At 34.4% G+C, this 27,200-nt stretch overlaps 1 protein-coding gene across 4 annotated transcripts in view; it reads right to left on the bottom strand.

The window, feature by feature from the left end:
* The window catches only part of CNTLN (centlein), a 366,460-nt gene that overhangs the window by 22,791 nt on the left and 316,469 nt on the right, over positions 1-27,200 (bottom strand). For all 4 annotated transcript variants that reach the window (XM_082467994.1, XM_082467993.1, XM_082467992.1 and 1 more), the window contains 2 exons: positions 10,047-10,232; positions 7,472-7,549 (listed from right to left, as the gene is read on the bottom strand). In XM_082467994.1, the coding sequence (XP_082324120.1) occupies positions 7,472-7,549; positions 10,047-10,232 (264 nt within the window). The remainder of the gene's footprint in view (positions 1-7,471; positions 7,550-10,046; positions 10,233-27,200) is intronic.

Here is a 27,200-nt window from a genome sequence, read left to right as displayed (position 1 = left end):
TGTTGCCAAAGGTGACTTCTCTTACTGGAGGGACTTCCCCTGACTTCAGATTTTAGGCTTCTCTTATATGTAAATGCCTACAGATGTTTGCCTTTAGGAAGTGGTATGCCAGTGACACAACCTCAAACTTATCACTCACAGTAATTATGGCTTCATTTAGAGGTGTTTCTGTATAAAGGTAAGATATGAATGATAGTTGCAGATGTTGGAGAGCTACGTTGGAAGAATAACAAAGCCTCAAGTCCATAAGTGTGAAACATACAGATAATTTACAGCATCAGCACTAACTGGAATGTGCTCTTAATAGTATAAAACTGAAAAGTTTTGTATTGAAAGAAAAAAATTGAAATAAGGGTAACTCTTTAAATCTAAAGAACAAGATTAACATTTTAACCATTTTCATTCTTATATTTGGTTTGAAAACTATTACCAAAAGATACTGCTTTTAAAATAAGAATTGATAATGGCCATTCTGACCGGTGTAAGGTGATACCTCATTGTAGTTTTGATTTGCATTTCTCTAATGATTAGTGATGTTGAGCATCCTTTCATGTGTTTGTTGGCAATCTGTATATCTTCTTTGAAGAAATGTCTATTTAGGTCTTCTGCCCATTTTTGGATTGGGTTGTTTGTTTTTTTGTTATTGAGCTGCATGAGCTGCTTGTATATTTTGTATAGCTGATTCACTTTGTTATGTAACAGAAACTAATACACCATTGTAAAGCAATTATACTCCAATAAAGATGTTAAAAAAATAAAATAAATAAAATAAAATATAAAAATAAAAATTGACTTTAGCAGAGCTGTACTAAAAGTAAAGATATTAAATTTTATGTATTATACCTGCTTTAACAAAGGATATGATTCAGTGAGATTTTGAGAGTTTAGTAAGAAACCAATGTAGTCTGATTATTATAAAATTAAAGGTGGAAAATTTGGAATAAATAAATATTTATACACGCACTCTACTATCTTGTAATTAAAAGATTGAACTTGTTAAAATAACCAAGCATGGTATCAGAAAGAACAGTTTATTTATAATTTAAAACTGGCATTGAATTGTGAGCTAAGTTTCCTAAATGTTGTTTATATTTCTGGTGTGTTATCTATCTATCTATCTATCTATCTATCTATCTATCTATCTATCTATCTATCTATCTATCCTTCTAGCTATCTATCTATCTTGGTGTTCTGCTGAATATTGAAGTCTGTATCTGCTATTCTTAAACTCTGGTGAAGGCTATAATTTGTTTTCCTTTCATTTCCCCCCAATTTTTTATAGTGGTAAAATACACATAAAATTTACCTTTTAACTTTAATGACATATGTCTTTTTTCTGGTATCATGAAAGTAGGCTTTAATTTGTTAAATTAAAAAAAAATCCCAGCAAGTCTCTGAATGGAGAATTTTTAACTTTTGCTACTTCAGTTGGATGTGAGGAATAAGTGTATGTGGGTGACTGTGTGGGTTTATGTGTGTGGAGAGAGTAAGTGTGGGAGTTTGCAGTATGTTCATGTTATCAGTGTGTTGTAAGTGCAACACTGAAAGCAACAGAGTAAATGTCTTCAGGGTTGTAAAGAGAAACTTTCTGTTAACCTTCAGACTGGAAGTTATTCTATTTACAAAAGCCAGGGAGATTTATAAAACCTTCTCACTGCCATATTGCAAAGCATCTATAGAAGGTAAGCATATTTTGCAGAAAGGGCACTGGGGAAAGAGCCATTTTAAATTTCACCATTTGCAAGATCTGAAGCAACTAATAGGAACAGGGATATCTAAAACTTAAGAAAAAACATCGATCAAAGTCTATACTTTCAATTATCAACAACTGAAGGCAGAAAGAATTTTTGATATGGTCCCAATACAAGAAAATGATCTACACAAAGTGGATGAAAATGGACTGAATGAAATCTAGAAAAGGATTAACAAACAACATAGAATAAGGCAACAACAAAACAAGATCAAGACACATTTTCTAGCCATTCCTGGCTAAGTGTTTTTTATATAAATCCTAGTAAAGAACCATATTGTGGTTATAACTGTATATTATACAAGTATACATATTTTAATATACATACCCATAATTCTGTTCAAGTTAATTGTTTAAAAACTTTCATAGTTTATATATTTTAACTATTTGTTTATTGCTCTCCATCACCAGAAATGTAAGCTCCATGAGGGTAGTGATTTTTGTCTCTTGTTCACTGCTATACCACCAAACCTGAAACATTACCTTACATGCAGTAGACACTCAATACACGTTTTAAAAATGGATTTTACAGCTTGGGTTCAATTTTATCTCCACTAATTCTTTCCACTGCCTTTATAAAATCACAAGTACAAAAGACTGTTTCAGGTATTATTAAGGCCTGAAAACAAAACTAAATGATCCTTACTATAATTTTAATTTTGAGGATCAGAACGGACAGAACAAATAAACAATGTCTCTTAGAGGGCAGAGTATAAATAACTGACTCCTTTTTGTTTGCATATATGAGAAAGTAATATCAACTAGAGTATGACAGAGGGACAGCTCCTTCTTTGTCAATTGAAAAGAAACATATTAAGTATGAAATAAAATAATTTATCTCATTTATTCATAGTTATGCCCAGTAGATAGAAATTCAAATTCAAATGCATTTAATGCAGTTGCTGCTAATGGTGGGGGACATAGCACATGAGATATAAGAACTTAATTGGGGACTTCCCTGGTGGTGCAGTGGTTAAGAATCCGCCTGCCAGTGCAGGGGACACGGGTTCGACCCCTGGTCTGGGAAGATCCCACATACTGCTGAGCAACTAAGCCCATGCACCACAACTACTGAGCCCATGCACCGCAACTACTGAAGCCTGTGCTCTAGGGCCCGTGCTCTGCAACAAGAGAAGCCACCACAATGAGAAGCCCAGGCACCGCAATGAAGAGTAGCCCCCACTTGCCATAACAAGAGAAAGCCCAAGTGCAGCAACGAAGACCCAACGCAGCCAAAAATAAATTTTGAAAATTAAATTTTTTTAATTAAAAAAATTAAAAAATAAATAGTCTCTGGCTGCTATAAAAAAGAACTTAATTGGATTTACTTAAAAATAAAAAGGTATTCTTTTTATTTTTTCACTCTGCCTCATATTAAGGAATTCATTTTTTTAAACGGAGATATAATTCACATAACATAAAGTTCACCAGTTTAAAATGTATAATTCACTGGTTGTACAAAGTTGTACAACCATCACCTTCATCTAATTCCAGAACATTTTCATCACCCCAAAAGAAACCCTGTACCCATTAGCAGTCATGGTCCCTCTTCCCCCATCCCCTGGCAACTACTAATCTACTTTCTGTCTTGATAGATTTGCCTATTCTGTACATTTCATAGAATGAAATCATACAGTAAGTTACCTTTTGTGTATGGCTTCTTTCACGTAGCATAAGGTGTACAAGGTTCTTCCAGGTTGTAGCACTATCAGTACTTCATTCCATTTCATGGCTGAATAATATTTCATGTGTGCATATACCATGTTTTGTTTATCCATCCATCAGTTGATGGACCTTTGGATTCCTTCCACTTTTGAGCTACTATGAACTATCATTGAGCTGCTATGAACATTTATGTAGCAGTTTTTATATGGACATATGTTTTTACTTATCTTGGGTATATACCTAAGTGTGGAACTGCTGGGTCATATAATCTCTACTTTTAACTTTTTGAGGAACTGCCAGACTGTTTTCCACAAGGGTGGCACCATTTTATCTTCTCACAAGCAATGTATAAGGGTTCTAATTTCTCCACATCCTCACCAACACTTGCTATTGTCTGTCTTTTTGATTATAGCCATCCTACTGGATATGAAGTAGTATCTCATTTTGGTTTTTGGTTTGCATTTCCCTAATGGCTAGTGATGTTGAGCATATGTACATGTGCTTATTGGCTATTTGTATATCTTCTTGTAGAAATGACTATTCAGATAAGTTTCTTTTCTTTTGTTGTTGAGTTGTAAGAGTTTGAAATGTGTTCTTAAATGGTTAGATTTCACTGAGAAAAGCCGCACAGCAGGTTGGGATGAACTAATGAAAAACTGTGAGTCCCTGAATATTGTTATTGACATGTATCAACTAAATTTTTTATGGCTTCAATCACTGACATCTCTGTCTACCAAATCTGATCTACCTCTCTTGATCCCTAAAACTTTTAAAGGTATCATCATGTTTCTCATCATATAAGGTATTAAACTCACCTCTCTTTGGTTTCTGCTTTCTGACCCCTTCATGTAATCTCAGTACTGCTATGGATTCAGTTTCTATAAAGTGGGTCACATCTATCTCGTCCTTCCTATTTTTATAGTGAGGGCACATGCAGGCCCCCACTTACTTTTGCCTTGACTACCTTCTTGCTCCCAGTCTCTTATCCCTCCAAACCATCCTACATGCTGATCTCATGTATCTTTCTAAAGCACAACTCTGATTACATCCCTTTCCTGCTCAAAGGCGTTTATTGTTTAGTCCCAGTCTACTTTTCCTATTTCTGTTTTTTTTTTTCTCCCATGTCCTAAAACACAGAAAAACTAATTTTGGGTGGTTCTCCCACCCTATTATAATCATTAATTTGCTTGTTTGTCTCTGCCATAAACTGTAAGTTTTAAAAAAATGTAATAATGCAAAAAGAGGAATTAATACAAGTAAAAATCTTCAAAGAAATTAAAAGGCAGCTATGCCAGAAAAAATGAAAGTAGGTATTAGAACAACTTTTTTTCAGTGTGATTCTTATTATTAGAAATCTGTGGGGACAAAGGTTAGATGCAGATAAAGAGCAAATACTTAAAATTACCAATTGTATCAGGACCACTTGAAAGGAGGACAAATATTGCATTCTGTGTTAAATATAGATAAGTTAAGGTTTTAGACCTTTTAATTCTCATGCACTTCTGGCTAACAGTACCAGTAGGTATATTATTGTGCGGACCCATATTGCCACATGGCAGGACAGCTTTTTATTTTCTGGTAAATATCTTATTTATATAAATTTTAATCCAATGAATGTAGAGAAAATTTTCTTTAAGAGAAAATAGTTCTGTGGCCTAATCCTTAAACAAAAGATAAAACCACAAGGCCAGATTCACTCCTATGATGTCAGAATTCCATTACATATACCACCCAACACAGAGGGAGGACATAAAAGGGAAGTTTTCTTATAATTTTATTTTCAAAATATTTTAATAATCAAATATCAATATTGAATTAATTAGGGCTCTTTTCAGGGAATGCGCTCAATTATTCCACAGCTTCAAGATCGTGTAACCTCAGGTACACGGAGCTGCATGCCATAAACTAAACAAAACAAATGAATGAACATATTTATACTTTTGCCCTCACAATCCTGTGAGCATAATATAGACTCCCAAAAACTGGTGGACAAAGAAAACCTTTTCTAAAATTCAGGACAAATATAATTGCTAGAATTGAGAAAGAAGAAAAGTAGGATTAAAAAAAAGATGTTTTCTATTTTATAGATTTTTCTCTTGGGTGTAATTATAAAGTGACATTCAAGTGCAACCAATGAAGTCCCTATTTTTTTTCTCACAGAATTCAAAGGCATCAGCAAAACCACCTATGTCAGTAATAAAAATAAAAAGTCTTTGACTTTTTAAATGTTATCATACTGTCACAGTGGAATAAAATTAACTTGACAAATGCTCTAAAGGCACATGGTGCAGTTCATTATGTATAACAGCAACAGCAGCGGTTTCCCAGTGTTCATAGAGGCTGCTCCATTAAATTTACCTCCAGTCAATAATTAGGAGTCCACAAATAAACCTGGGCAATTAAATCAATACTGCCAGGCAATTATATTCTAGAGGCCAGGCTCAGTGGCACAAAAAGGCACTATATCAAACTGCAGTATTAAGCAGTCTAATGCCATTTTCAACAGGATTTTTTTTACAATAACTGGACAGAATAAGCATACATCCAGATAATGTAGAATGTATATATGTATATCTACATGTGTTAGTCAAAAAATCAGATCTGGTGTCAATAGAGCTTTAGTAAAATTTAACAAAGATTTATACATATCGATTTGTTATTTTTATATTCATAATTGATGATAAAACTTCCATATTAAAAGATCATACTTACAAGTTGAATGTTAAAAAATCCATTACAAAGTTTATTTTTATAACTTTCACGTTTAAAAAAATAACCTGTAACAATCATTACTGAACTCCTTTGATGTGCCAGGCACTGGGCTGGGTGCTGGGAATGCAACATGACTGAGAAATGGCCTTTCTTCTCAAAAGCAAGAAGGCTTTGCCCAGCACCTGCACGTCTGCACTTAAACAACTTGAAGCAAAAGAGTGCCCATCACCTTCTATTACTATTGATAGTAATAGTAATAGTGTTTCCAGATAATGTTTCAAAAATATATAAAATGGGTACTAAGAATATGAACAGTTCATATATTATTTACTTATCCTTTACTTTTCCAAAAACATAGATACTGCACTCACAGAACAATATTTTTTTTTGCTATATTGAGAAATATGTTTTAGCTGTTTTTAATCCAGTTCATTTTAAAAACAGACAACAATTAGGTTGTCAAAAAAGAACTATAATGAAAAAGTTTTAGAATATATTACATGCTGTCAGTGATATCAAAACAAAAGTTGGCTATGACTAGAAAAGCAGGGCTCTCACCTGCCAATAAACTGCCCTGATCACTTACAAGAGGGGCACATCCCAGCAGACTATATGTGTATTAAAAAAATACTTGAAAGGGAAGAAAAAGTATCACACAGGTCACAGCAGCAGTCTCAATAGACCCCTCAGGGATTTCAGCTCGTCTTGGCCTTGTCATCCTCTATGCAGCTTTCCACTCAGCCCAGAAAATGTCGATAGGAAAATGTTTGAGGGGCCTCTGGTGGAAATTTTTTCATTCTTTCTGCATTGACAGGATGCCAAATCAATATTTACTTCCCACTAACAAGCTGCTCGAGGTCTCAGTAGAAAATATTGTAGAGAATGCAGGAAGACACAGTAATAAACAGCTGTCTGGCTGTGAGGAAAACATGAATTGACTGGAAACAGGTCCATAGTAAAAGGTCACTGAAACCCATGAACTCCTCAGGTGTCCATATCAACTACTAACTTTAAAGACACATAATAAAGAACCTCTTTTCCTAAGAGGGCTGAGAGAATGGATCCTTTTCAGTCTAGCAAGCATAGAGGTTGACTCAATAATTTAATTAATGCCTTTGCTAAAACCCATGTTGGCTCCTTCCCAAGGCATTTGCTTCATTTGTTAAGTCCAAAAGTACAAATGGAGGGTTAACTTTCCTGTCTACCTACTAGAATACTTATTTACCTAACAGAAGTAAGTAATGTGTCTAAGTGTTTACAAAAAATTAGGCATCTAGTAACAAAAAGTAAGGCTTGGAATTTTTATCTGCAAGTTTTAATATATGAAGTAGAAAAACAAAATACCTGTCCTTCAAGAAGTTTCTGAATGTACAACAGCCATTCCTTGTCATTTTCAGCATCGATCTTTGTCCTTTCGATTTCCTGAAGGAAAAAAATAAAAACACTGTTGTTAATTTCATTTATATGAACTTGATCATACTGTTAGATACTGAATAAATCTAGAGAAATATTGGTGGAATTAGATTCAGCAAAGAGCAGCCTGTCCTTTCATAGTAGAGAATATTCAAATCGATGCTCTTTAATGTATAAATATCTACCTACATGTGGAAGATAAAGCTATATTTCTATATTTCATAATATAATTCAGGAATGTTTCATTTCTGCCTTCACAGTGGAGCTCACACTGGACTGAGGTGGAGGTGGAAGTGATTAAAATAAAATGAAAAAGAAGATGGAGCTGTATAAAAGAATCATTTATAAGTGACCCTCATAAGATGACATAAAACCTATACTCAAAAATCTGACTTATCAGTAGATAATTAAGGAGTAATTGTTATAATCACAGACAAAATAGGATATGTGTGGTTCTGGTGTACTTAAATGCTTACTCATTTAAAATATCCAATAACTAGCTGATAGGTAAGAGACGCTCCAGCTTAAAGTATTGTTAAGTCACTAAATATTTTCAATGCATCAATTATCAAGGTAAAATATTCTGAAAGTATAATGTATTCACGTGTGCAACTGATTATTCAGTTAAAATCATGATTCGGTTTGCAAAAAAATTGACTTTTCAAAAAGGGAAGGGTTTGGAAAACTAACATTTGTTGAAAATTACTGTATGCCAAGTATCAGGCTAGGTACTTCGCATAGGTTGTCATAGTGTTTAACATGAATTTACAAGAGTTCGATGTAGCTTAAAGCATAAAATTCAGGTGGTTTGGGCTCTACTTGGGTAAGTCACTCAACTCTTTAGACCTCTGAAAGATGCAGGCAGGGATCAGTCCAAATAAGCTCGATCTATAATTAAATCTAGTAAATGTATCCAGGTGTGTGCACTGAGTCTTCACGGAACAGTGTGTTTTTTTCCAGGAGGACTTCCATTTAAGGTTGTGTGGTATGCATATTTTGGTGCTTGGCATCCCTGGCTCCAAACTGCATCTGCCCAGAGGCCAGGGTGCCATTTCTTCACAGAAACGTGCAAGCTACTCTTTGGGACTAAAAAGAGAGATCCTTTTCTAATTAATATACTCAAAGGGGACAACTTTTTTCAATTTGTCTACTCAAAGGGGGTTCTTTTTTCTAATCTGTAAGCCCAGAGAGGGCATCTTTTAAGACCAGACAAAGGCGGTGATGCTGTCTTCCAGAATATGTATGTGGAACACACACACGTATACACACATATACACAGGAGGGATTTTGCTAAGTCTGTTTGTTTTAAAACTTTTAGGAAACAGTGGAGGACTCCACCTTAATTTTTTGTTAGGTTTCTTTTTATCAATCAAATTTTAATGAAATGTCCATAATAAGATACAGTTAACACCCTTGCCTCAGATACTATTATTTCCTGTGTGTCTTATATTTGATACTGTATTTCATAATGCTCTTGTACTTCAAAGTTCAGAACTCACAGACACTGTGGCATAGGTGCTGAAAATAGGAAACTGATAATTCACTATCGTATTCACCCATAGGATGAAAATAATCTCTGCAGGACTCCTTTGACCTCTTTTCTAAGAATTCTTAGCAGTTTAAAAACTTTTACAAGTTGTAGATCTGCTCTATTCCAGAAATTTTTTGAGAAACTGATGGGTGAGGGTTGCTGAAGGATGTTCTCATACAAACATTTAAGTCTATCATTTTATTTAGTCATTGAGCAAATATTTACGGGGAAGCTAAGAGTACCATCATCTCTTTAATCTTTCTAAACAATAAAAAATCTAATATTTATGTATTAAAGTTCAGAGACTTCACAATAGAACAGGACTGAGTATCCTCCACAGGTTTCACAGAAGACTGTGTATAAGATGAGATTCTGCTGCTTATGAGGCAGTAACTATCAAAAATGCAGTGCCCTCCTCAGGAGGTACAGAAATGCTACTGAAGACCTATATGTATATGCACATAAATTCACTCAGATGGGAGTATTTTCCCCACTTTAAAGCAATAAATATCTTTTTGTATAACTTGATCAACAATAACTTTGAATTTAGCTAGAAAAGCCAATACATTCACTACATTAAAAAATCTCATGTAGGACGAAAAATTCTCAAATCAATCGTGACCCAGCTAACTAAATCCATTCAAACTGGCTTAATTAAAAATACTAGCTTACAAGATATATGATGAACTAAAGAAAATGGAAGAGACAGGAAAGGATAACTGACTTGAATAACAAGCAAGCAGTTCTAAAGGTTATGTGTACTGGCTTACTTCTGTATTACATAGTTAAATTTCTCTAAAGGTTTTTTGAGTTGGTTAATACTTTTGATGTATCTTTCATTGGTACACTAATAATCTTGCCTTCATTAATATTATCTTAAAGATGAAATTCTAAGAATTATAAAACAAATAAAAATATGTACTTACATTCAATGTGTAACAAGCCCATTATTAATAAATATTTAAGTGATCTTACCTCTTCATCTTCTGTGTCCAATATTTCCTCTAGATCTGACCGTGAAATGTTCAGGATAGATGCTGCCAAGGTCTGGGCTTTATGGGTTGAGGTTTTACAAGCATCCCTGTTTTTCTGCATCTTTTTAAGTTCTCTGATTTGTCGCCTTATTGAATGGACATCATTTTGTAACTCTCTCACCAAAGCCTGCAACATATTGGAAAGAATGTGGGCTCATATGGAAGTCATAAATGAAGAAAAAGCAGTCATAACATAAAAATGTGAAGATACTAGCAAATAATTTTTTATTAGGATTACTCTGATTTTATTTATATTGGAACATAATGGATTGCTCTTTACTTATTGTCAGAATGCAATAAAAGCTCTCGCAAATGACACTTAACCAACTTGCTGGATTAACCAAATCTCTCCAATCCGGCTTTCAGATTTGCAACTGTTATCTTGGATGGTGAATACTTGTAGCAGGCAGGCTGCTTAGCATCATGCCAGAGCACAACTACTCCCACCAGTCGAGCTGATGCCAATTGTCAGATCTATTTATTCCTAAGTGTGTATATTTGTTGTAACAGGTTAGTTACATAACTAATTTAATTATTGCATAAATAATGAAAAATAACTGCATAAAGAGGGTTGTTCCTATTTTATTAAAACTGGATTAGAAATCTTTGGAAGGATTTGATAAAGCCAGGTGGGTAAAAGCGCAATTAAATTATGTGTGGGCAAGACAACAATAAAGGATTGACAAAAATCATAAAAGTCTAGGCTTGCTTGCACTAGAGTCTCTAATTTCTCCCTTTGAGAACACATGCCTGTGTGTGCATAAGAAAAAGGTAGCTCTTGCTCTGGGTGGACAGAGCTCTGGAGCCTGATGCCTGGCTTTGTGGGCTGAGAGCAGGCTAGCTAGATGTTTGGGTTGTTCTCAATCTTTTGCCAGCTTAAGCAATGCTGCAATAAATAATGGTGCTCATATATACATTTTGCATCCCTAGGATATATCCCTAGAAGTGAAATTGCTGGACCAAAGGGTGTGTACAACTGTAATTTTGAAAGCTGTTGTTTAATTCTCCCTCTCTCCAAGATCGTACCAATTTACACCTACATAAAGAACACAGGAAAGTACTTGTTTCTCCATACCACTGGCAAAACACCAATCTGGTTTTTCAGTGTAGTTTGTTTTTTTCACTATATTATAAAGTTTCATTTCTCTTATTAAAAATGAAGTTGAGCATCAGCCTTAACAGAAAATTATATTTCTTTTGTCTTTTTTTTCCTATTTTTCTTAGTCATTTATAGGAGTTATTTATACTTCAGGGAAATTATAATTGTCTGTTGGGTATTTCTAATCTTTTTCATATTTTGGATTTTTCTTCTGACAGTAATTATAGTATTTTATACCTAGGAAAAAAATGTAAAAACTATTTAATGTACTAAATGAATCTTTTCCTTTCTCACTTTTCAATTTAGTGTGATACTTTAAAATTTAGTGTGATACTTTAAAAAGCATTCTCCACAATTTTATATACATGTATGTATATTATATATATATACTCATTTTCAAACCATGATTTTTTTCTGCCACTTTTAAGATTTTATTTTTCAGTTTAAAATGTTTTATCCATTTGTAATCATCTAGAAAATTATTACATACAATCATAGTTGTCTCACCACCACCTGTTAAATAGTCCATATTTTCCCCATTGATTTCATGTGTGTTTAGGTCAGGTTCTGAACTTTCTATTCTGTTCCATCTGTCTTCTTATTAGTGAAGCTTTATAGTATATTTTAATTAGTGAGGCTTTATAATAAATGTTATAATCCGGTAGGGGTATCTCCCTCCTATTACCTTTCTTTTCAGATTTTTCTTGGTAATTTTTGTTTGTTTGGTTCTTCACATAAACTTCACATTGAGCTTGTCTAGATCCCCTTCCCCTAAACATTTTACTTGTAATTTTATTTAAATCAAGTTAAATTTTATTTGAATCATGTTAACATTTTAGAATGTTGAGTCTTCCTAATCAAAGACCATAGTATTCCCTTCCAGTTGGTTAAGTCTTTATTTGTGTTTCCGAGGATCATTTAAAAATTTTCTCTTTGTAGATCTTTTTTTTCCTGGGCCTCTTACTTTTTGGGGGGCACTGATTCTAGTACTGATTGTTGCTTATATACATAAAGATTGTTAATATATATTAAGCTTACTGAAATTTCTTATTTGTTATGAGTCTTTCAGCCGATTCCTCCTTAGCTTCCAGGAATTGAATGTCTGCAAATATTGATAATTTTACTCCTATTTTCCAATATATATATATTTTTTGCCATGCTGCACAGCTTATGGAATGTGGGCTCTTAGTTCCCTGACCAGGGATTGAACCCAGGCCCTCAGCAGTGAGAGCGTAGAGTCTTAACCACTGGACCACCAGGGAATTCCCTATTTTCCAACTTTTATACCTCTAATTTCTTTCATTTCTTATTGGATTATTAAGTTCCTCCTGAACAATATTAAATAGTAATATTGATGGACATACTCAACTTATTCCTGATTTTAGTGGGAATCTCTCTACTTCCTAGGAAATACTATGTCAGATTTTGAGTTGAGAGCTGTATTTTAATATACTAAAAAATACATCTTAATATATTAATATATAATATACAGTTTTATATAGTTAACTATCTACTCATTTTATTTTTATTTCTTATAAGAATGGAAACCAAATTGTCTTAAATCCATTTTAGCATCCATATAAACTACCATATGATTTTTCATCATAAATCTATTAATACAATTTTAAATAATTTTCTTAGTATTGAATTATCCTTGCATCACTGGAATAAACTCCACTTGGTGTGATATATTATTTTTTGATGTGCTGCTGAATTGTATTTGCTAATATTTTATCTGGAATTTCTATATTAATAAGAGATTGATTCGTTTCTTCCAAAAATATTTGGAAAGAATCTTCTCTTTCCATGTTTTACAGTAGTTTTAATGAGATTGAATCTATCTGCTCTTTACTGATGTGGTAGCACTCATCTGAATTTGGCCTAGTATTTATCACAAAGAAAGATACCTTTTTGGCAATTTATTTTAATTTTCTATGTGTTCTGGAGGGAGTTTTGGTACATCATAATTTTCCTAGAAAATGATCTATTTCATCCAGGCTTTCAAATTTATTTGCACAGAGTTGAACTAAGTATTCTGCCACGATTTTTTTTTTCCTGTGTCTATGTTTATTGTCACTTACTTGTTATTTTGTATAGTTGTGCTTTCTACTTTCTTAATTAGGTAAGCTAAAGATTCAATCTATTTTATTGCTTTGTACTTTTCTTTTCCAAAAAAATACTCTTGTATTCATTTATTAATTCCACATTATTAATTCATTAATTTCTATTTCAATCTTTAGATTCTATTTAATTCTTGAGTTGAATATTTACTTTCATTTATTCCTGTTTGCTAATGTAAATATATAAGGCCATACATTTTTTGAGCACTGTTTTAGCTGTATCCTATGGGTTCTGATAATTCTAGAATGTTATTCTTTTAAAAATATTCTGCAATTTGTTCACATTTCCTTCTTAACCCAATAACATTTTTTAAAAAAAATATTTAAGTGCTAGTGACTGGTTTTCTGGTTTTGTTATTGATTGCAGTTTTATTGCATTATTCTCAGAGATCGTCATCTATACTACTTCTACTTTTCAAAATTAATTGAGGTTTCTTTGTGGTGTATCTTGGGTTGGAATGCCTGAAAACACACTCTGAGGGGTGGAGATTTGTGTGGGAGAGGGTGCTGAGAAGCAACACCTATAAGAAACTTAGAGAAGCAGGAGCAGGCAGAGGGAAATGTTGATCTGCACTGCGGTTCCAACAGAGACTTCACGCCATTGTATAAGGAGCTCTGGAGCCGAGATAGCCTTTCAGAGTTGTCTCATCTTTGTTTTTTCCCCCTTATACATGACATGAACTTTTTTTACATCATTGTTCTTTATTTTTTTGAGTCCAGAAACTTTACTAAAACATAAACAGGGGATGACATATTAGACCAATTTTCCCTGGTTCATGTTATGTTCTTAGAAGTTTTTTATTTCCGAAAATTGTTTTTGGATTATAGCTTCAATATTTGTCCTGTTCCATCACTCCTTTTCTTTTTTGAAGACTCCAATTATACATGTGTTGAATCTCTGTCATTTGCTTCATAAATCCTTTTTTCCACAATATGTTTTGTTTAACTGAAACATAATTAGAATGAAACAGTGCACACATTTTAAGTGATTAGTTTAATGAGGTTTGATAATTGTATGCTTCTGTGTAGCCAACACCCTGTTCCAGATACAGAACATCACCATACTCAAGAAATTTCCCTGATGCTCCTTCCTAGGTCAATTCCTCCCACATCCAGACAGCACTGCTCTCATTTATATCATCTTAGATTAATATTTCCTATTCTAGAATGTCATCTAAATGGAATAATACACTATGTACTCTTTCACGTCTGACTTTTTTTTCTCAACATGGTGGCGTTTTTTTTGTTTTTGTTTTTTTAAACATTTATTTATTTATTTTGGCTGCGTTGGGTCTTCGTTGCTGCAAGTGGGCTTTCTCTAGTTGCGGCGAGTGGGGGCTACTCTTCGTTGCAGTGCGCAGGCTTCTCATTGTGGTGGCTTCTCTTGTTGCAGAGCGTGGGCTCTAGAGCGCAAGCTCAGTAGTTGTGGAGCATGGGCTTTGTTGCTCCACGGCATGTGGGATCTTTCCGGACCAGGGCTCGAACCCGTGTCCCCTGCATAGGCAGGCAGATTCTTAACCACTGCGCCACCAGGGAAGTCCTGACGTGGTGTTTTAAATTAAGGATTCATCCATATTGTTTTGTGTATCCTTAACTTGTTCTTTTCCTTTTAATTTATATTAAATGCAATAAGTTCAACAATATTTATACACACATACATTCATATAAAACCCAGAAATATATATTTTTTTCCTGAGATAATTTTATTTATTTTCTTTTACTTCTTTGCTTTGTCTGCCAACTTGTTTTCATTTGTTCCCATGTCTCACCACCTTTTCTCTAAGTTCTTACATTTATTTCCACCTTAAACATGTGCTTTTTGGAGGAAATTATTTCATTAATATTTTTATTCACAGTAAAATATTTTCATCTGCTCTGCAGCAACTATCTGTGGGGAAACTTCTTTTCCTGCCATTTACTTTTCCTGTTTCCTTCCTCCATTCCTATCCTAATCTATTTTTGTTGATACTATGTTGGTTCATTTTTCAGGACTCGTTTTTGAAAGAGAAGAGTTTTTCCGAGATTTCCTATTTGTAGAAAGTTATGTGGCAGAAGGGCCTGTGCTGTGTTGCAGGCTGGTGAAGTTTTATATATGAATTTAATATTTTTTCGGATGAATTCCATTAGCCTGGTTATTTTGGTTATAGTTTGTTTGGTTTTTTATAATATAAGGAATTTTTTTCTTGGCTGCTATGAGGAAAGCCACCTCCTGCAGATACACCTTGTCTGCATTATTCTTCATTAAGTCCTGCCTCCTCCTCTTCTCTGGAAGCAAACTAGTTCTAGGAAGCTCCTACACAAACAGGTGCAGACTCATTCCACTGTTGCAGACAGGTGATTAGGATGTGTACCTCATGTGACTGTCATCGAAGACTGTATTTTTGCTTGATCTTTCAGAAGTCTACAGCACCTAAGTCTTCTCTCCCTGTTATCTTATTTTTGCTTCCTTTTGGATGTCTTCACCAATCTTACCTGGTTTTGGTTACTCTTCTAAGTCTTCTGAAATACAGGGTTTTAACTGTGACCTAGGTTTGCTGTAAAAAGGAACTGAATTTTTGTTTCTTATTCTCCTTGTCTGTCGTGTGATTCCAGGGGAGAGAAGGGGAAATGATGATTTTATCCCTTTATAATCAAGTCAGAATTCTCCAAAGTGCATTTTCCCCTACTATTTTATTATAAAAAATTTCAAACATGCAGACAAGTTTAAAGAAACGCACAGTGCACAACCATGTACCCACTACCTATAGGCTACAATTAATTTTGCTATACTTGCTTTATCACATAGCTATCTTCCATCTTATTTTGTTGATGCATTTCAAAGGAAGTTGCAGACATCTGTACAGTTCCCCCTAAACACTTCAGCATTCACTTCTTAACTAAAGATCAATATTTATTTATAATTCTCATTACTATTTTTTGAGGTAAAATTTATATACAGTGAAATGTGTAAGTCTTAACTGTATGATTTTATGAGTTTTGACAATGAAAACACTGGGTAACTCACACCCAGATCAAAGTAAAGGACATTTCCATCACTCCAGAAAGTTGGCTTGTGTCTTTTCCTAGTCAATCTCCATCCCTAGCTCCAAGAGGCAGGCAACAACTGTCTTTTTTTTTTTTTTTAATCTCTATAGATTAGTTTTGCCTGTTCTATAAATTCTTACAAATGGAATCATATACTATGCATTATTTTGTGTTTGGATTCTTTCACTTATAATGTTTTTGCAATTCATCCACATTGTTACATGTATAAGTAGTTCATTTCTTTGTATTGCTGACTTTTATTCCATTACATAATTATAACATTGTTATACATTTTCCTATAGATGGACACCTGGGCTGTTTCCAGTTCTTGACTATTATGAATAAAACTGCTATGAATATTCCTGTGCATTTTGTGTGTATGTGTGTACACATGTTTTCATTTCTCTTGAGTAAATACCTAGAAGTAGAATTGCTGAGTCATATGGTAGGTTACTGTTTCATTTATTAGAAACTTCTATAGCTTTCCCTTAGAACTTACGCCACCAATGGATGAAAATTCTCCATTCTCCACATTCTTTCCAACATTTAGTGGCTTACCTATTTTTTCTTGAATTTCTTTCTAAGAATTGTATTTTTGATGCTATAGTAAGTTGAAAGTTTTTTATTTCATTTTCCAATTGTTTAGTGTTAATATATAAAAACTTTTGATTTTGACCTTGTATCCTATGAAATGGCTAAACTCTTGTTAATTCTAGTAGCTGTTTAATAAATGTTTAGAATTTTCTATGTAAAGAATCATGTCTCATCAGAGAAATGTACATCAAAATCACAATAAGGTATCACCTCACACCCATTAGGAAAGGCTATTATTGAAAAAACAAAAAACGTGTTGGCAAGGATGTGGAAAAACTGAAACCCTTGCACACTGTTGGTGGGATTGTAAAGTAGTGCAACTTTAATGAAAAACAGTAGGAGATATTTCAAAAATTTTGTAAAAAGAGAACTAGTATATGACCCAGTAATTCCACTTCTGGATATATGCAAAAGAACTGACAGCAAGGTCTTTGCACACTTAGGTTCACAACAGCACTGTTCACAATAGCCAAAAGGTAAAAGCAACCCAAATGTCCACTGATGGATGAATGGACAAACAAAATGTGGTATATACGTACAATAGTATATTATTCAGCTTTAAAAAGGAAGGAAATCCTGTCACATGCTCCCAAATGGATGAACCTTGAGGACATTATGCTAAGTAAAATAAGCCAGTCACAAAAAGTCAGACACTGTATGATTCCACATTTATGAGGTATCTAAAGTGTGACTACATCATAGAAACAGAAAGTGAATGGTTACCAGAGGCTAGGGGGAGGGGAAAAAGGGGAGTTGTTTAATGGGTATATAGTATCAGATTTGCAAGATGAAAAAGTTCTGCAAGTCTAATTCACAACTATGTGAATATACTTAACACTACTGAACTAATACACTTAAAAAGATGGTTAAGATGGTAAATTATTGTGGTTATGTTTTCTACCACAATAAAAAAAAGAATCAGGTCATCTGCAAATAGAAACATTATTATTTTTACCAATATTTATATCTTGTTTCACTCCTTTTCTTGTATTGCACTGGAATATTGAATAGAAGTGGTGAATAAACAACTCTGCCTTGCTCCTAGTCTCAAGGAGAAAGTGTTTAATATTTCAGCATTAGGTGTGATGTGCCCTGTGGGTTTTTTGTAGATGCCCTTTAACATATCAAGTTCTCTTCTACACTTAGTTTTCTGGGTTTTGTTGTTTTTGTTATCATAAATGGGTGTTGAATTTTGTCAAATGATTTTAGGGAGTATTTGTTTGAAATTCCCTTTTATTTTCTGAACGGGGTGGATTACATTGATTTCTTAGAACTGTTGAATCAACCTTTTGTTCCTAGGATGATATCAACTTATTCATGGTGTAAATCATTTTCGCATAATGCTGGATTCGATTAACTGATATGCAGTTGAGGATTTTTTACATTGATGTTCATAGTGCAATGTTGGCCTGTGGTTCTTTTTTTTTTTTTAATAATGTTTCATCAGGTTTTGCTTTTAGGGTTATGTTGGCCGTATAAAATGAGTTGGGACTTATTTTCTCTTCTTCCATTTTCTGAAAAAGTTTCTGTAAGATGGTGCTATATTTTTCCTCAGATGTTTGATAGAATTGCTCAGTGAAACCCTCTGGATCTGGAGAAAGTGCATGTGTTTTCTGAATGAAGGTTTTAGATTTTTTTAAAAAAATCCAATTTCTTTAACTAATGAATTGCTACTCATACTTTCAATTCCATCTCTTGTCAGTTTTTGTGGTGAAAAGAGTTAATTCCGAATGGTCCTGGAAGCTCATTTTCCTTCTCCTCTTGGTAGTTCAGTAGGGACTCCGGATGGTTTAATAGCTACACTGAGTCAGTTGGAGGAAAGAGCAAAGGGTTTGGCTGACGTCTGTGCTCTAATAGGCAATGCTCAACCTAGGATCCCTGGTGTGCTCAACGGTGGGGATGGGGCCCTTCCTCTCTCTTGGAGTGCACTCTGTCACATATCCAGCTTGCTGGCCTAAGCAGACCTCTCTCTGCTGGAAACTTGGCCATGGTGCATACCAAATATTTATACTCAGTCTTTGCTGTGGAATAAAGGAAGTTCTGGGGCTGTGTGCATTCTACTACTTGTCTGCCTCCAAACCCAATGTTATCTGAAATGTGTGGTGCTAGTGGTGTATGACTGTGACGCCCCTACATGACAGGTAAGATGTACTTTTCAACGAAGTTGTCCATTTCACCTAAATTGTCAAATTTATTGCTATAATCTTGTTCATAACATTTCCTTATTACCTGTTTTAGGATCTGTAGCGATATCCCACCTTTAATTCCTGATATTGGCAATTTGTATGTTTTCTTTTGATCACTTTAGCTAGGGTTTTATAGTTGATCTTTGCAAAGAATTATCCTATGTACTTTTTTTTTTTAAACTATAGCATACAGACTGTTTTTTGTTGTTGTTTTTTTTAAAGAGCTCCTGACTTATTTATTGATTTATTTTTTGTTGTGTTGGGTCTTCGTTTCTGTGTGAGGGCTTTCTCCAGTTGTGGCGAGTGGGGCCCACTCTTCATCGCGGTGCGCGGGCCTCTCACTATAGCGGCCTCTCTTGTTGCGGGGCACAGGCTCCAGATGCGCAGGCTCAGTAGTTGTGGCTCACGGGCCTAGTTGCTCCGCGGCATGTGGGATCTTCCCAGACCAGGGCTCGAACCTGTGTCCCCTGCATTAGCAGGCAGATTCTCAACCACTGCGCCACCAGGGAAGCCCTCCTATGTACATTTTAAATTATGAAACTGCCACGTTGTTCTTTAAAGTGCTGTTTCTGTTTACATTCTCTTCAAAAGCATGTGAGAGTACTTTTTTTCATAGCTTCTTTAGATTTTATACATCTTTTATAGTTTTTTGATCTGATGTCAAACAGACAAAAATTATGTTTAATTTTTATTTATCTTGCATTTCCTGGATTCCGAGTGAGACTGAGCATATTTACAATATATTCATGTACTATTTGTGTTTCCTCTTCAGTGATTATTTTTATTATTTGCCCTTATTTCTACTGGGCTATTTGTCTTTTATTCATTTATTTGCAAAACTTCTTTATATATTCTAGATATTGTTTTATCTGGGCAAAAATTCTCTCACATTGTCACTAGTCTTTTTTTTTTAATGTCTTTTTTTTTTTACCTTTATTGGAGTATAATTGCTTTACAATGTCACTAATCTTTTATTTACAGTCTCTTTTCCCTACAGTTAAGTGTTTTTTATGTAATCATGGTTTTTAGTTGTGGCCTTTATTGATTTTAGGTTTTCTGTTTTGATAATGAAGTTTTTTCCCATCTCAAGATTATAAAAATTTTTGTAATGCTTTAACCATTTCCTTCTTTATTCTTGGATTTTATAGCAATGGGTAATATATATTTTGGAGTTGTATGAGATATATAGCTAATCTTATTATTATTTTCTAAATTGAAAGCAATTTCTCCAATGCCATTATTGACTACTTTCCCATACACTGATTTGAAATGCAAAATCCAAACTTTATGCTCTAAATTCCCTTATAATGAGTTGGTTTTGCAACTCTTTCTGTGCCAATGCTCTATGCATCTATTTCTGCACTAATCATGCTATTTTATTTATATAGCTTTATAGCATGTTTTGATGTTTGCTAGGAAAAATTTCCCTCTCTCCTTCCCATTCTTCAGCCATTTTCATCCCCTCTTTTCAGTTATTTTTGGAACCAGTTTGTATCTTGGACAGCACTCATATTTAGATGAGATATGGAATGAATTCTCACATTTAACAATATTATTTCTTCCCATTCAGAAAAACAGTATATCTCTCCATTTATTTAGTTCTTTTTTATGTCATTCAGTATTTTATAGTCCACTTTATAGGGTTCTTGCATTTTTTGAAAGATTTATTCCTGGGTATTTAATAGTTTTTTATCATTGTAAATAGAAATTTAAAAATAGTATTTTAAAATATATTCTTACTTGCAAAGTCTACTTTATTTTGTATGTTGACCTTGTTCTGAACTTGTTGCTGAATTATCTGGTTAGTTCTAATAGTTTATGACTTGATTCTCTTGAATTTCCTAGATCCACAAACATGTCATTAACAATCAAAGTTTAGCTGTATACGTTCAATTCATTTTGGGGAAGGAGGAGTTGTTTTATAGTTTATGGATTTTTTCTTTTATCTTTACTAAAGCCATTTAAAAATTTTCTTTGAGTTTATTTTTTTTCTAGTATCTTGAGTTGAAAATTAAATTTTGGCTGAATTTCAAAGGTTTTGATATTTCACTGTAATTCATAAACTCACTTTTTATTTCCTCCTTAACCCAAAATCATATAGATGAGTTCAGAATTTCTAAGTGGATAGAAACATTGGGCCACTTATTTTGTAAAATCATAATTATATTATATCCTACTCAGGGTACATAGCCTAAATGATTTTTGCTTTTTTTGAACTTGTTGAACTTTGTAGCATAAGATGTAAGTAGTTTTTGTGAATGTTCCACAGGGGTTTGAAAAGAAAGTAGCCTTGCTCACATTTTCTCTATTTGAATTGTTGATTTTTGAATATAATATAGATTAAATATACTAGAAGATAGTAAATACACTTGTGGATTCATTGATTTCCTTTTGTAATTTCACCAAATTTTGCTTAATGTTGTCAGGTACATAAAAATTCATAATTTTATATTTTCTTTGGAAACTATCCATTTTTATCAACATGAAATTACCCTCTTTATCCTTATTAATGGTTTTTTCTTTAATTTTGTCTCAGAGTAATATTGCTATATCTTCTTTTTGTTAGCATTTACCTGGAACATATTCAATTGTGTGCTGGCAAACAAGCTCTTTTCCAGGGGACTGGTATGACTTGTAATGCTTGTCAATTTCTATGGCGTTAAGTACTTGTACCATGATTGATTTCAAGCAACAAACACGAAGGAGATGCTGGAAAGAGATATGCAAAATCGATTCTCACAAGCTGGTACAAGCTAGTTACAGGATATCATAATTTTATTCTTTTATTTTTTTAGCTTTAGGGATCATTATGTTTTAGGTGCATCTTTTTCACAATCTCATAGTGTCTCTTTTTTTCTTTTTTTAAAATACATTTCAACTTTATTACATATATTGTGATTATTGGTATGTTTGGATCATCCTATCTTTTTTATTTACCATGTCTCTTATATACTGTTCCTCTCCTTTGTTCTGTCTTTCCTTCTTCCCTTCCTTCCATTCTTCCTCCTGGCTTGTGTTGAATTGATGGAGCTTTCTTTCTTTTTTTTAAAATTTCTTCTAATTCTTTGAAAATTAAATACTCGATTCCTATTCTTGTGGTCACCTTTAAAACTTCTGAACATATATTTAATATTATTCAAGTATTTAATTTGATTAACTTAATATAATAAATTAATATTATATTTTGAATCAATATCTAGAGTTTCTTATCCTCCACATGTTCCACCAAAGCAAAAAAGAAACTTAACTCTTCCAACCACCCCCTCCTCCTAACTTCTGGTACTGTAAACGTTAACATCAACAGTTATTTAGAGTTAACTGTAGGTTTTACTAGCGTCTTTGTTTTCCATTGTTTCATATGTTCTAAAGATCGACAGAGTCCCATTTGGGCAGAAAGACTTGAAGAAGTGAAAAGATAAACTATTTTAATATATACAGGAAAAGAGCAGACTTTGAGAAAGAATAGGGCTTGCAGTATTCAAGGAACACCAAGAAAGTCAGTATGGTTAAAGAGGAATCAGTGAGGTGACATGTAGTAGAAAGTGAAGTCACAGAAGTAACAACAAGACTAATCATGGAAGCCTTGCAGGGCAGTGAAGACGTTTCATTCTATCGTGTAATGAGGAGTCATGAGACAATTTTGAGCAAGGGAGTGACACGATATGTTTTCAGTTTTAAAAGAACCATTCTGACCAAAAAATGGAGAAAAAGATTGTCTGGAGCAAGAGCTGAAGAGGGAGATGAGCTAGGAGAGTATGCAGAGGTACAAGCAAGAGGTAGTGATAACCTGGACAGTAGCAGTGTTGAAAGGCAGCAGAATTCTGGATCGATTTTCAAATAATAGTCCACAGGATTTGATGAGGGATTAGACATGCAATGTGAGAGAAAGAGAAAAGACTAGGATGATTCGAGGTTTGGGGCCCCACCACCTGGATGACTGGTGAAAAACCAAATTCTGAGACAAAGAACACTATAACGGAAGTAAGACTGGGAGGAGTACAGGTTGTGGGCTTAGTAATGAAAAAAAAAAAGAGAAAAATTTCTTCAGGTTACTTCTGCTTTCTCAGTGAAAAAAGAAGCTGAGATTAAGGCACTAAGGAGGGGGTGGATGCTAGAGGTCTAAGAAGATAGGAGAAAGGAATGTTGGGGAATCTTGGGGGCTAAATGCACTGGGAAAGTGTAACAGTCTTACACAGAGTGTTGAGGTCCCACCTGAAGTTCTTGGTTATGAACTTAAATTAAGACCAATCAGCATGGTTGTGTTTTTCTTTAGAGACATTCAGCTGCTTGGGTCCAGAAGAAAAGTGGGTAGAGATTCAAAACAAACTAGGCGTGGATTTTTTCCATGTGAATATGACAGGGGGACAGATAAGCAGACTGAGGATATATGTTAAAAAGTGACCATGACAGAACATGGAGTACTTGTTGCATGAAAGCATAATGGGAAAGAAGGCGGTAATAATTAGGGAAAAGTGGTAAGGTCAATGAATTTCAGTTTGTAATCATGTCAGAGAATTGTTGGAGTGTAAGTACAAAAAGACATGGGGGTCAGAGAATAAGATGTTAGAAATAGAGATTCTGGACTTGATGCAGTTATTGGTAATGACAAGGCCAAGAGTAAAATTTCTTAATGGGAACACTTTCGGTATTGTGAAGATGACAATTTTTTTACTGTGTGGGACTAGCCTTCACAATGCAGGATGTTTAGCATCTCTGGCCAATAGGCACTGCATATCAGTAGCACCTCCTAGTCAGTGTGACAACCCAAAGCACCCACACATTTCCAAATGCTCCATAAGGTGGGTGATCCTTAATTCAGAACCAAGGGTCAGGGATATGATCATAAGACTAATCACTGGAACTGAATATGGTGAAGAATTGAGACGCTAGGGTGCTGGATGACCTACATGGATAGGAGGTCATCCAAAATCATAACAGAATCGTGTTGGAGAGAAAGACTGTGAACCAGGTGAAAAGCTGTATGACTAACTTTCTACAATGAGGTACAAACAGATTTGGTGGTGAATATATGTTCCAATGGATTTCTGAGATTTATTTCAATTATTTCTTAATCTTATGCATCCCAAGAGAATATCTAAATAGGGTTGAATAATACCGGGATTCCAGGATCCACCCTCACGTACCACTAGAGTGTCATTATAAAGAGGTACAACAGGGACTTTCCTGGTGGCGTAGTGGTTAAGAATCTGCCTGCGAATGCAGGGGACATGGGTTCAAGCCCTGGTCCAGGAAGATCTGAAATGTCGCGGAGCAACTAAGCCCATGTGCCACAACTACTGAGCCTGCACTCTAGAGCCCATGAGGCACAACTACTGAAGCCTGCATGCTGCAACTACTGAAGACCGCGAGCCGCAACTACTGAAACCCACTCACCTAGAGCCCATGCTCTGCAACAAGAGAAGCCACTGCAATGAGAAGCCCACATACCACAATGAAGAGCAGCTCCTGCTTGCTACAACTAGAGAAAGCCCGCACGCAGCAAAGAAGACCCAACGCAGACAAAAATGAATAAATAAATACATATATTTACATATAATACATATATATATATATATATATATATATGTAAAGAGGTACGACAAATGAATGGGTAAAGAAGATGTGGTACTGGGGCTTCCCTGGTGGTGCAGTGGTTGAGAATCTGCCTGCCAATGCAGCGGACACAGGTTTGAGCCCTGGTCCAGGAAGACCCCACATGCCGTGGAGCCTGCATTCTAGAGCTCGTGTGCCACAACTGCTGAGCCCGCGTGCCACAACTACTTGCCTCGTGTGCCTGGAGCCCGTGCTCTGCCACAGGAGAAGCCCCCTCAATGAGAGGCCCATGCACTGCAATGAGGAGTGGCCCCCACTCGCTGCAACTAGGGAAAGCCCATGCGTAGCAACAAAGACCCAACACAGCCAAAAATAAATAAATTTTAAAAAATATTTCAAATAAATAAATAAATAAATAACACCTGAAATGATCCTTATGAACAACAACAACAAAAAGATGTGGTACGTATATACAATAGAATATTACTCAGCCATAAAAAAGAATGAAATAATGCCATTTGTAGCAACATGGATGGACCTAGAGATCATCATACTAAGTGAAGTAAGCCAAAGACAAATATCATACGATATCGCTTATATGTGGAATCTTAAAAAATGATACAAATGAACTTATGTACAAAACAGAAATAGACTCACAGACACAGAAAATAAACTTATGGTTACCAAAGGGGAAAGGGGTGAGGGATAAATTAGGAGTTTGGGATTAAAATATACACACTGCTATATATAAAATAGATAACCAACAAGCACCTACTGTACAGCACCTACTTGATACTTGATATCAAGTATCAAGATACTTGATATCTTGTAATAATCTACAATGGAAGAGAGTGTAAAAAAAGAATATATATATATATTTTAATATATATTTATGATTGAGTCACTTTGCTGTACATCTGAAACTAACCCTACATTGTAAATCAACTATATTTCAATAAAAATTTAAAAAACCCATAAGTTAAAAAAAGAGGTACCAAAATGAGGTAGAATCAAACAACGTTACATAGCACACATACGAAGCAGTGCTGTTACTAAATAATGTACCCTATATACTTTCACTTCAAATGCCTTAATTAATAGTTTTTTCACAAGAAAAAATTTTTGTACCTATGTATGATGATGGATGTTAACTAGTCTTATTACGGTGATCATTTTGCAATACATATATTGAATCATTATGTTGTACACCTGAAACTAATACAATGTTATATATCAAGTATATCTCAATTTTTAAAACTGTTACAATTTTAAATTACAGTATTTGTTAGGAAAAAAGGGGACAATATTAGGATAGATATAGACATTTACTCATTTAAAAGCAGTAATCCTGTATAAATATGCATATCATCAATATTGCTTCCATCCTTTACTTGTCAACTATAGGCATCCTAATTCAAAATACTTTGAACTGCCATTCTACAAATAGGATACATATTAGTTTTTAGCAATGTTGCCATCAGCTGGCTAAAAGCAACATAGGTGTATTTGGAAAATAAAAGTCTCTAGTATTACAAAATGTTATGTTATTTTGTTGAAATATACTTCATGATGCTTGAATATTCCTCTTCCCTTCCAAATTATACCTTTCAGATACATAGTACAGTCTCACTGCATTCAGTTCATTGAAATGTTTTACCTTCCACCCATATATCCAAGTTAAGTTTTTGTTTTCATATTATCACACTGGCCTTTTGTATATATGCTGGGTCTCTGCCTGTTTTCAACTCTGGGTGCTACTTCCATCTGGATTTTATTTTTATTTGCCGTCCATCCACTGCAAAACTGCCTTCTCTTATTAGTTCAAAATACACTCAGTTCTTCTCTAAGCAACTTTTTTTTTAACATCTTTATGGAGTATAATTGCTTTACAATGGTGTGATTGTTTCTGCTGTATAACAAAGTGAGTCAGCTATATGTATACATATATCCCCATAACCCCTCCCTCTTGTGTCTCCCTCCCATCCTCCCTATCCCACCCCTCTAGGTGGTCACAAAGCACCAAGCTTATCTCTCTGTGTTGTGCAACTGCTTCCCACTAGCCATCTATTTTACATTTGGTAGTGTATATATGTCAATGCTACTCTCTCACTTCGTCCCAGCTTACCCTTGCCCCTCCCCATGTCCACAAGTCCATTCTCCACATCTGAATCTTTATTACTGTCCTGCCCCTAAGTTCATCAGAACCATTTTTTTTTGGATTCCATATATATGTGTTACCATACGGTATTTGTTTTTCTCTTTCTGACTTACTTCACTCTGTATGACAGACTCTAGGTCCATCCACCTCACTACAAATAACTCAATTTCATTTCTTTTTATGGCTGAGTAATATTCCATTGTATATATGTGCCACATCTTCTTTATCCATTCATCTGTCGATGGACACTTAGGTTGCTTCCATGTCCCAGCTATTGTAAATAGTGCTGCAATAAACACTGTGGCACATGACTCTTTTTTTTTTTTTTATAATTAATTTATTTATTTTTGGCCGTGTTGGG

Source organism: Balaenoptera physalus, assembly GCF_965194825.1.
Source record: "Balaenoptera physalus genome assembly, chromosome: 7".
NCBI classification, from domain to species: Eukaryota; Metazoa; Chordata; class Mammalia; order Artiodactyla; family Balaenopteridae; genus Balaenoptera; species Balaenoptera physalus.
Note: the sequence above shows the minus strand (reverse complement) of the source record. Positions and strands in the feature narration are given on the sequence as shown.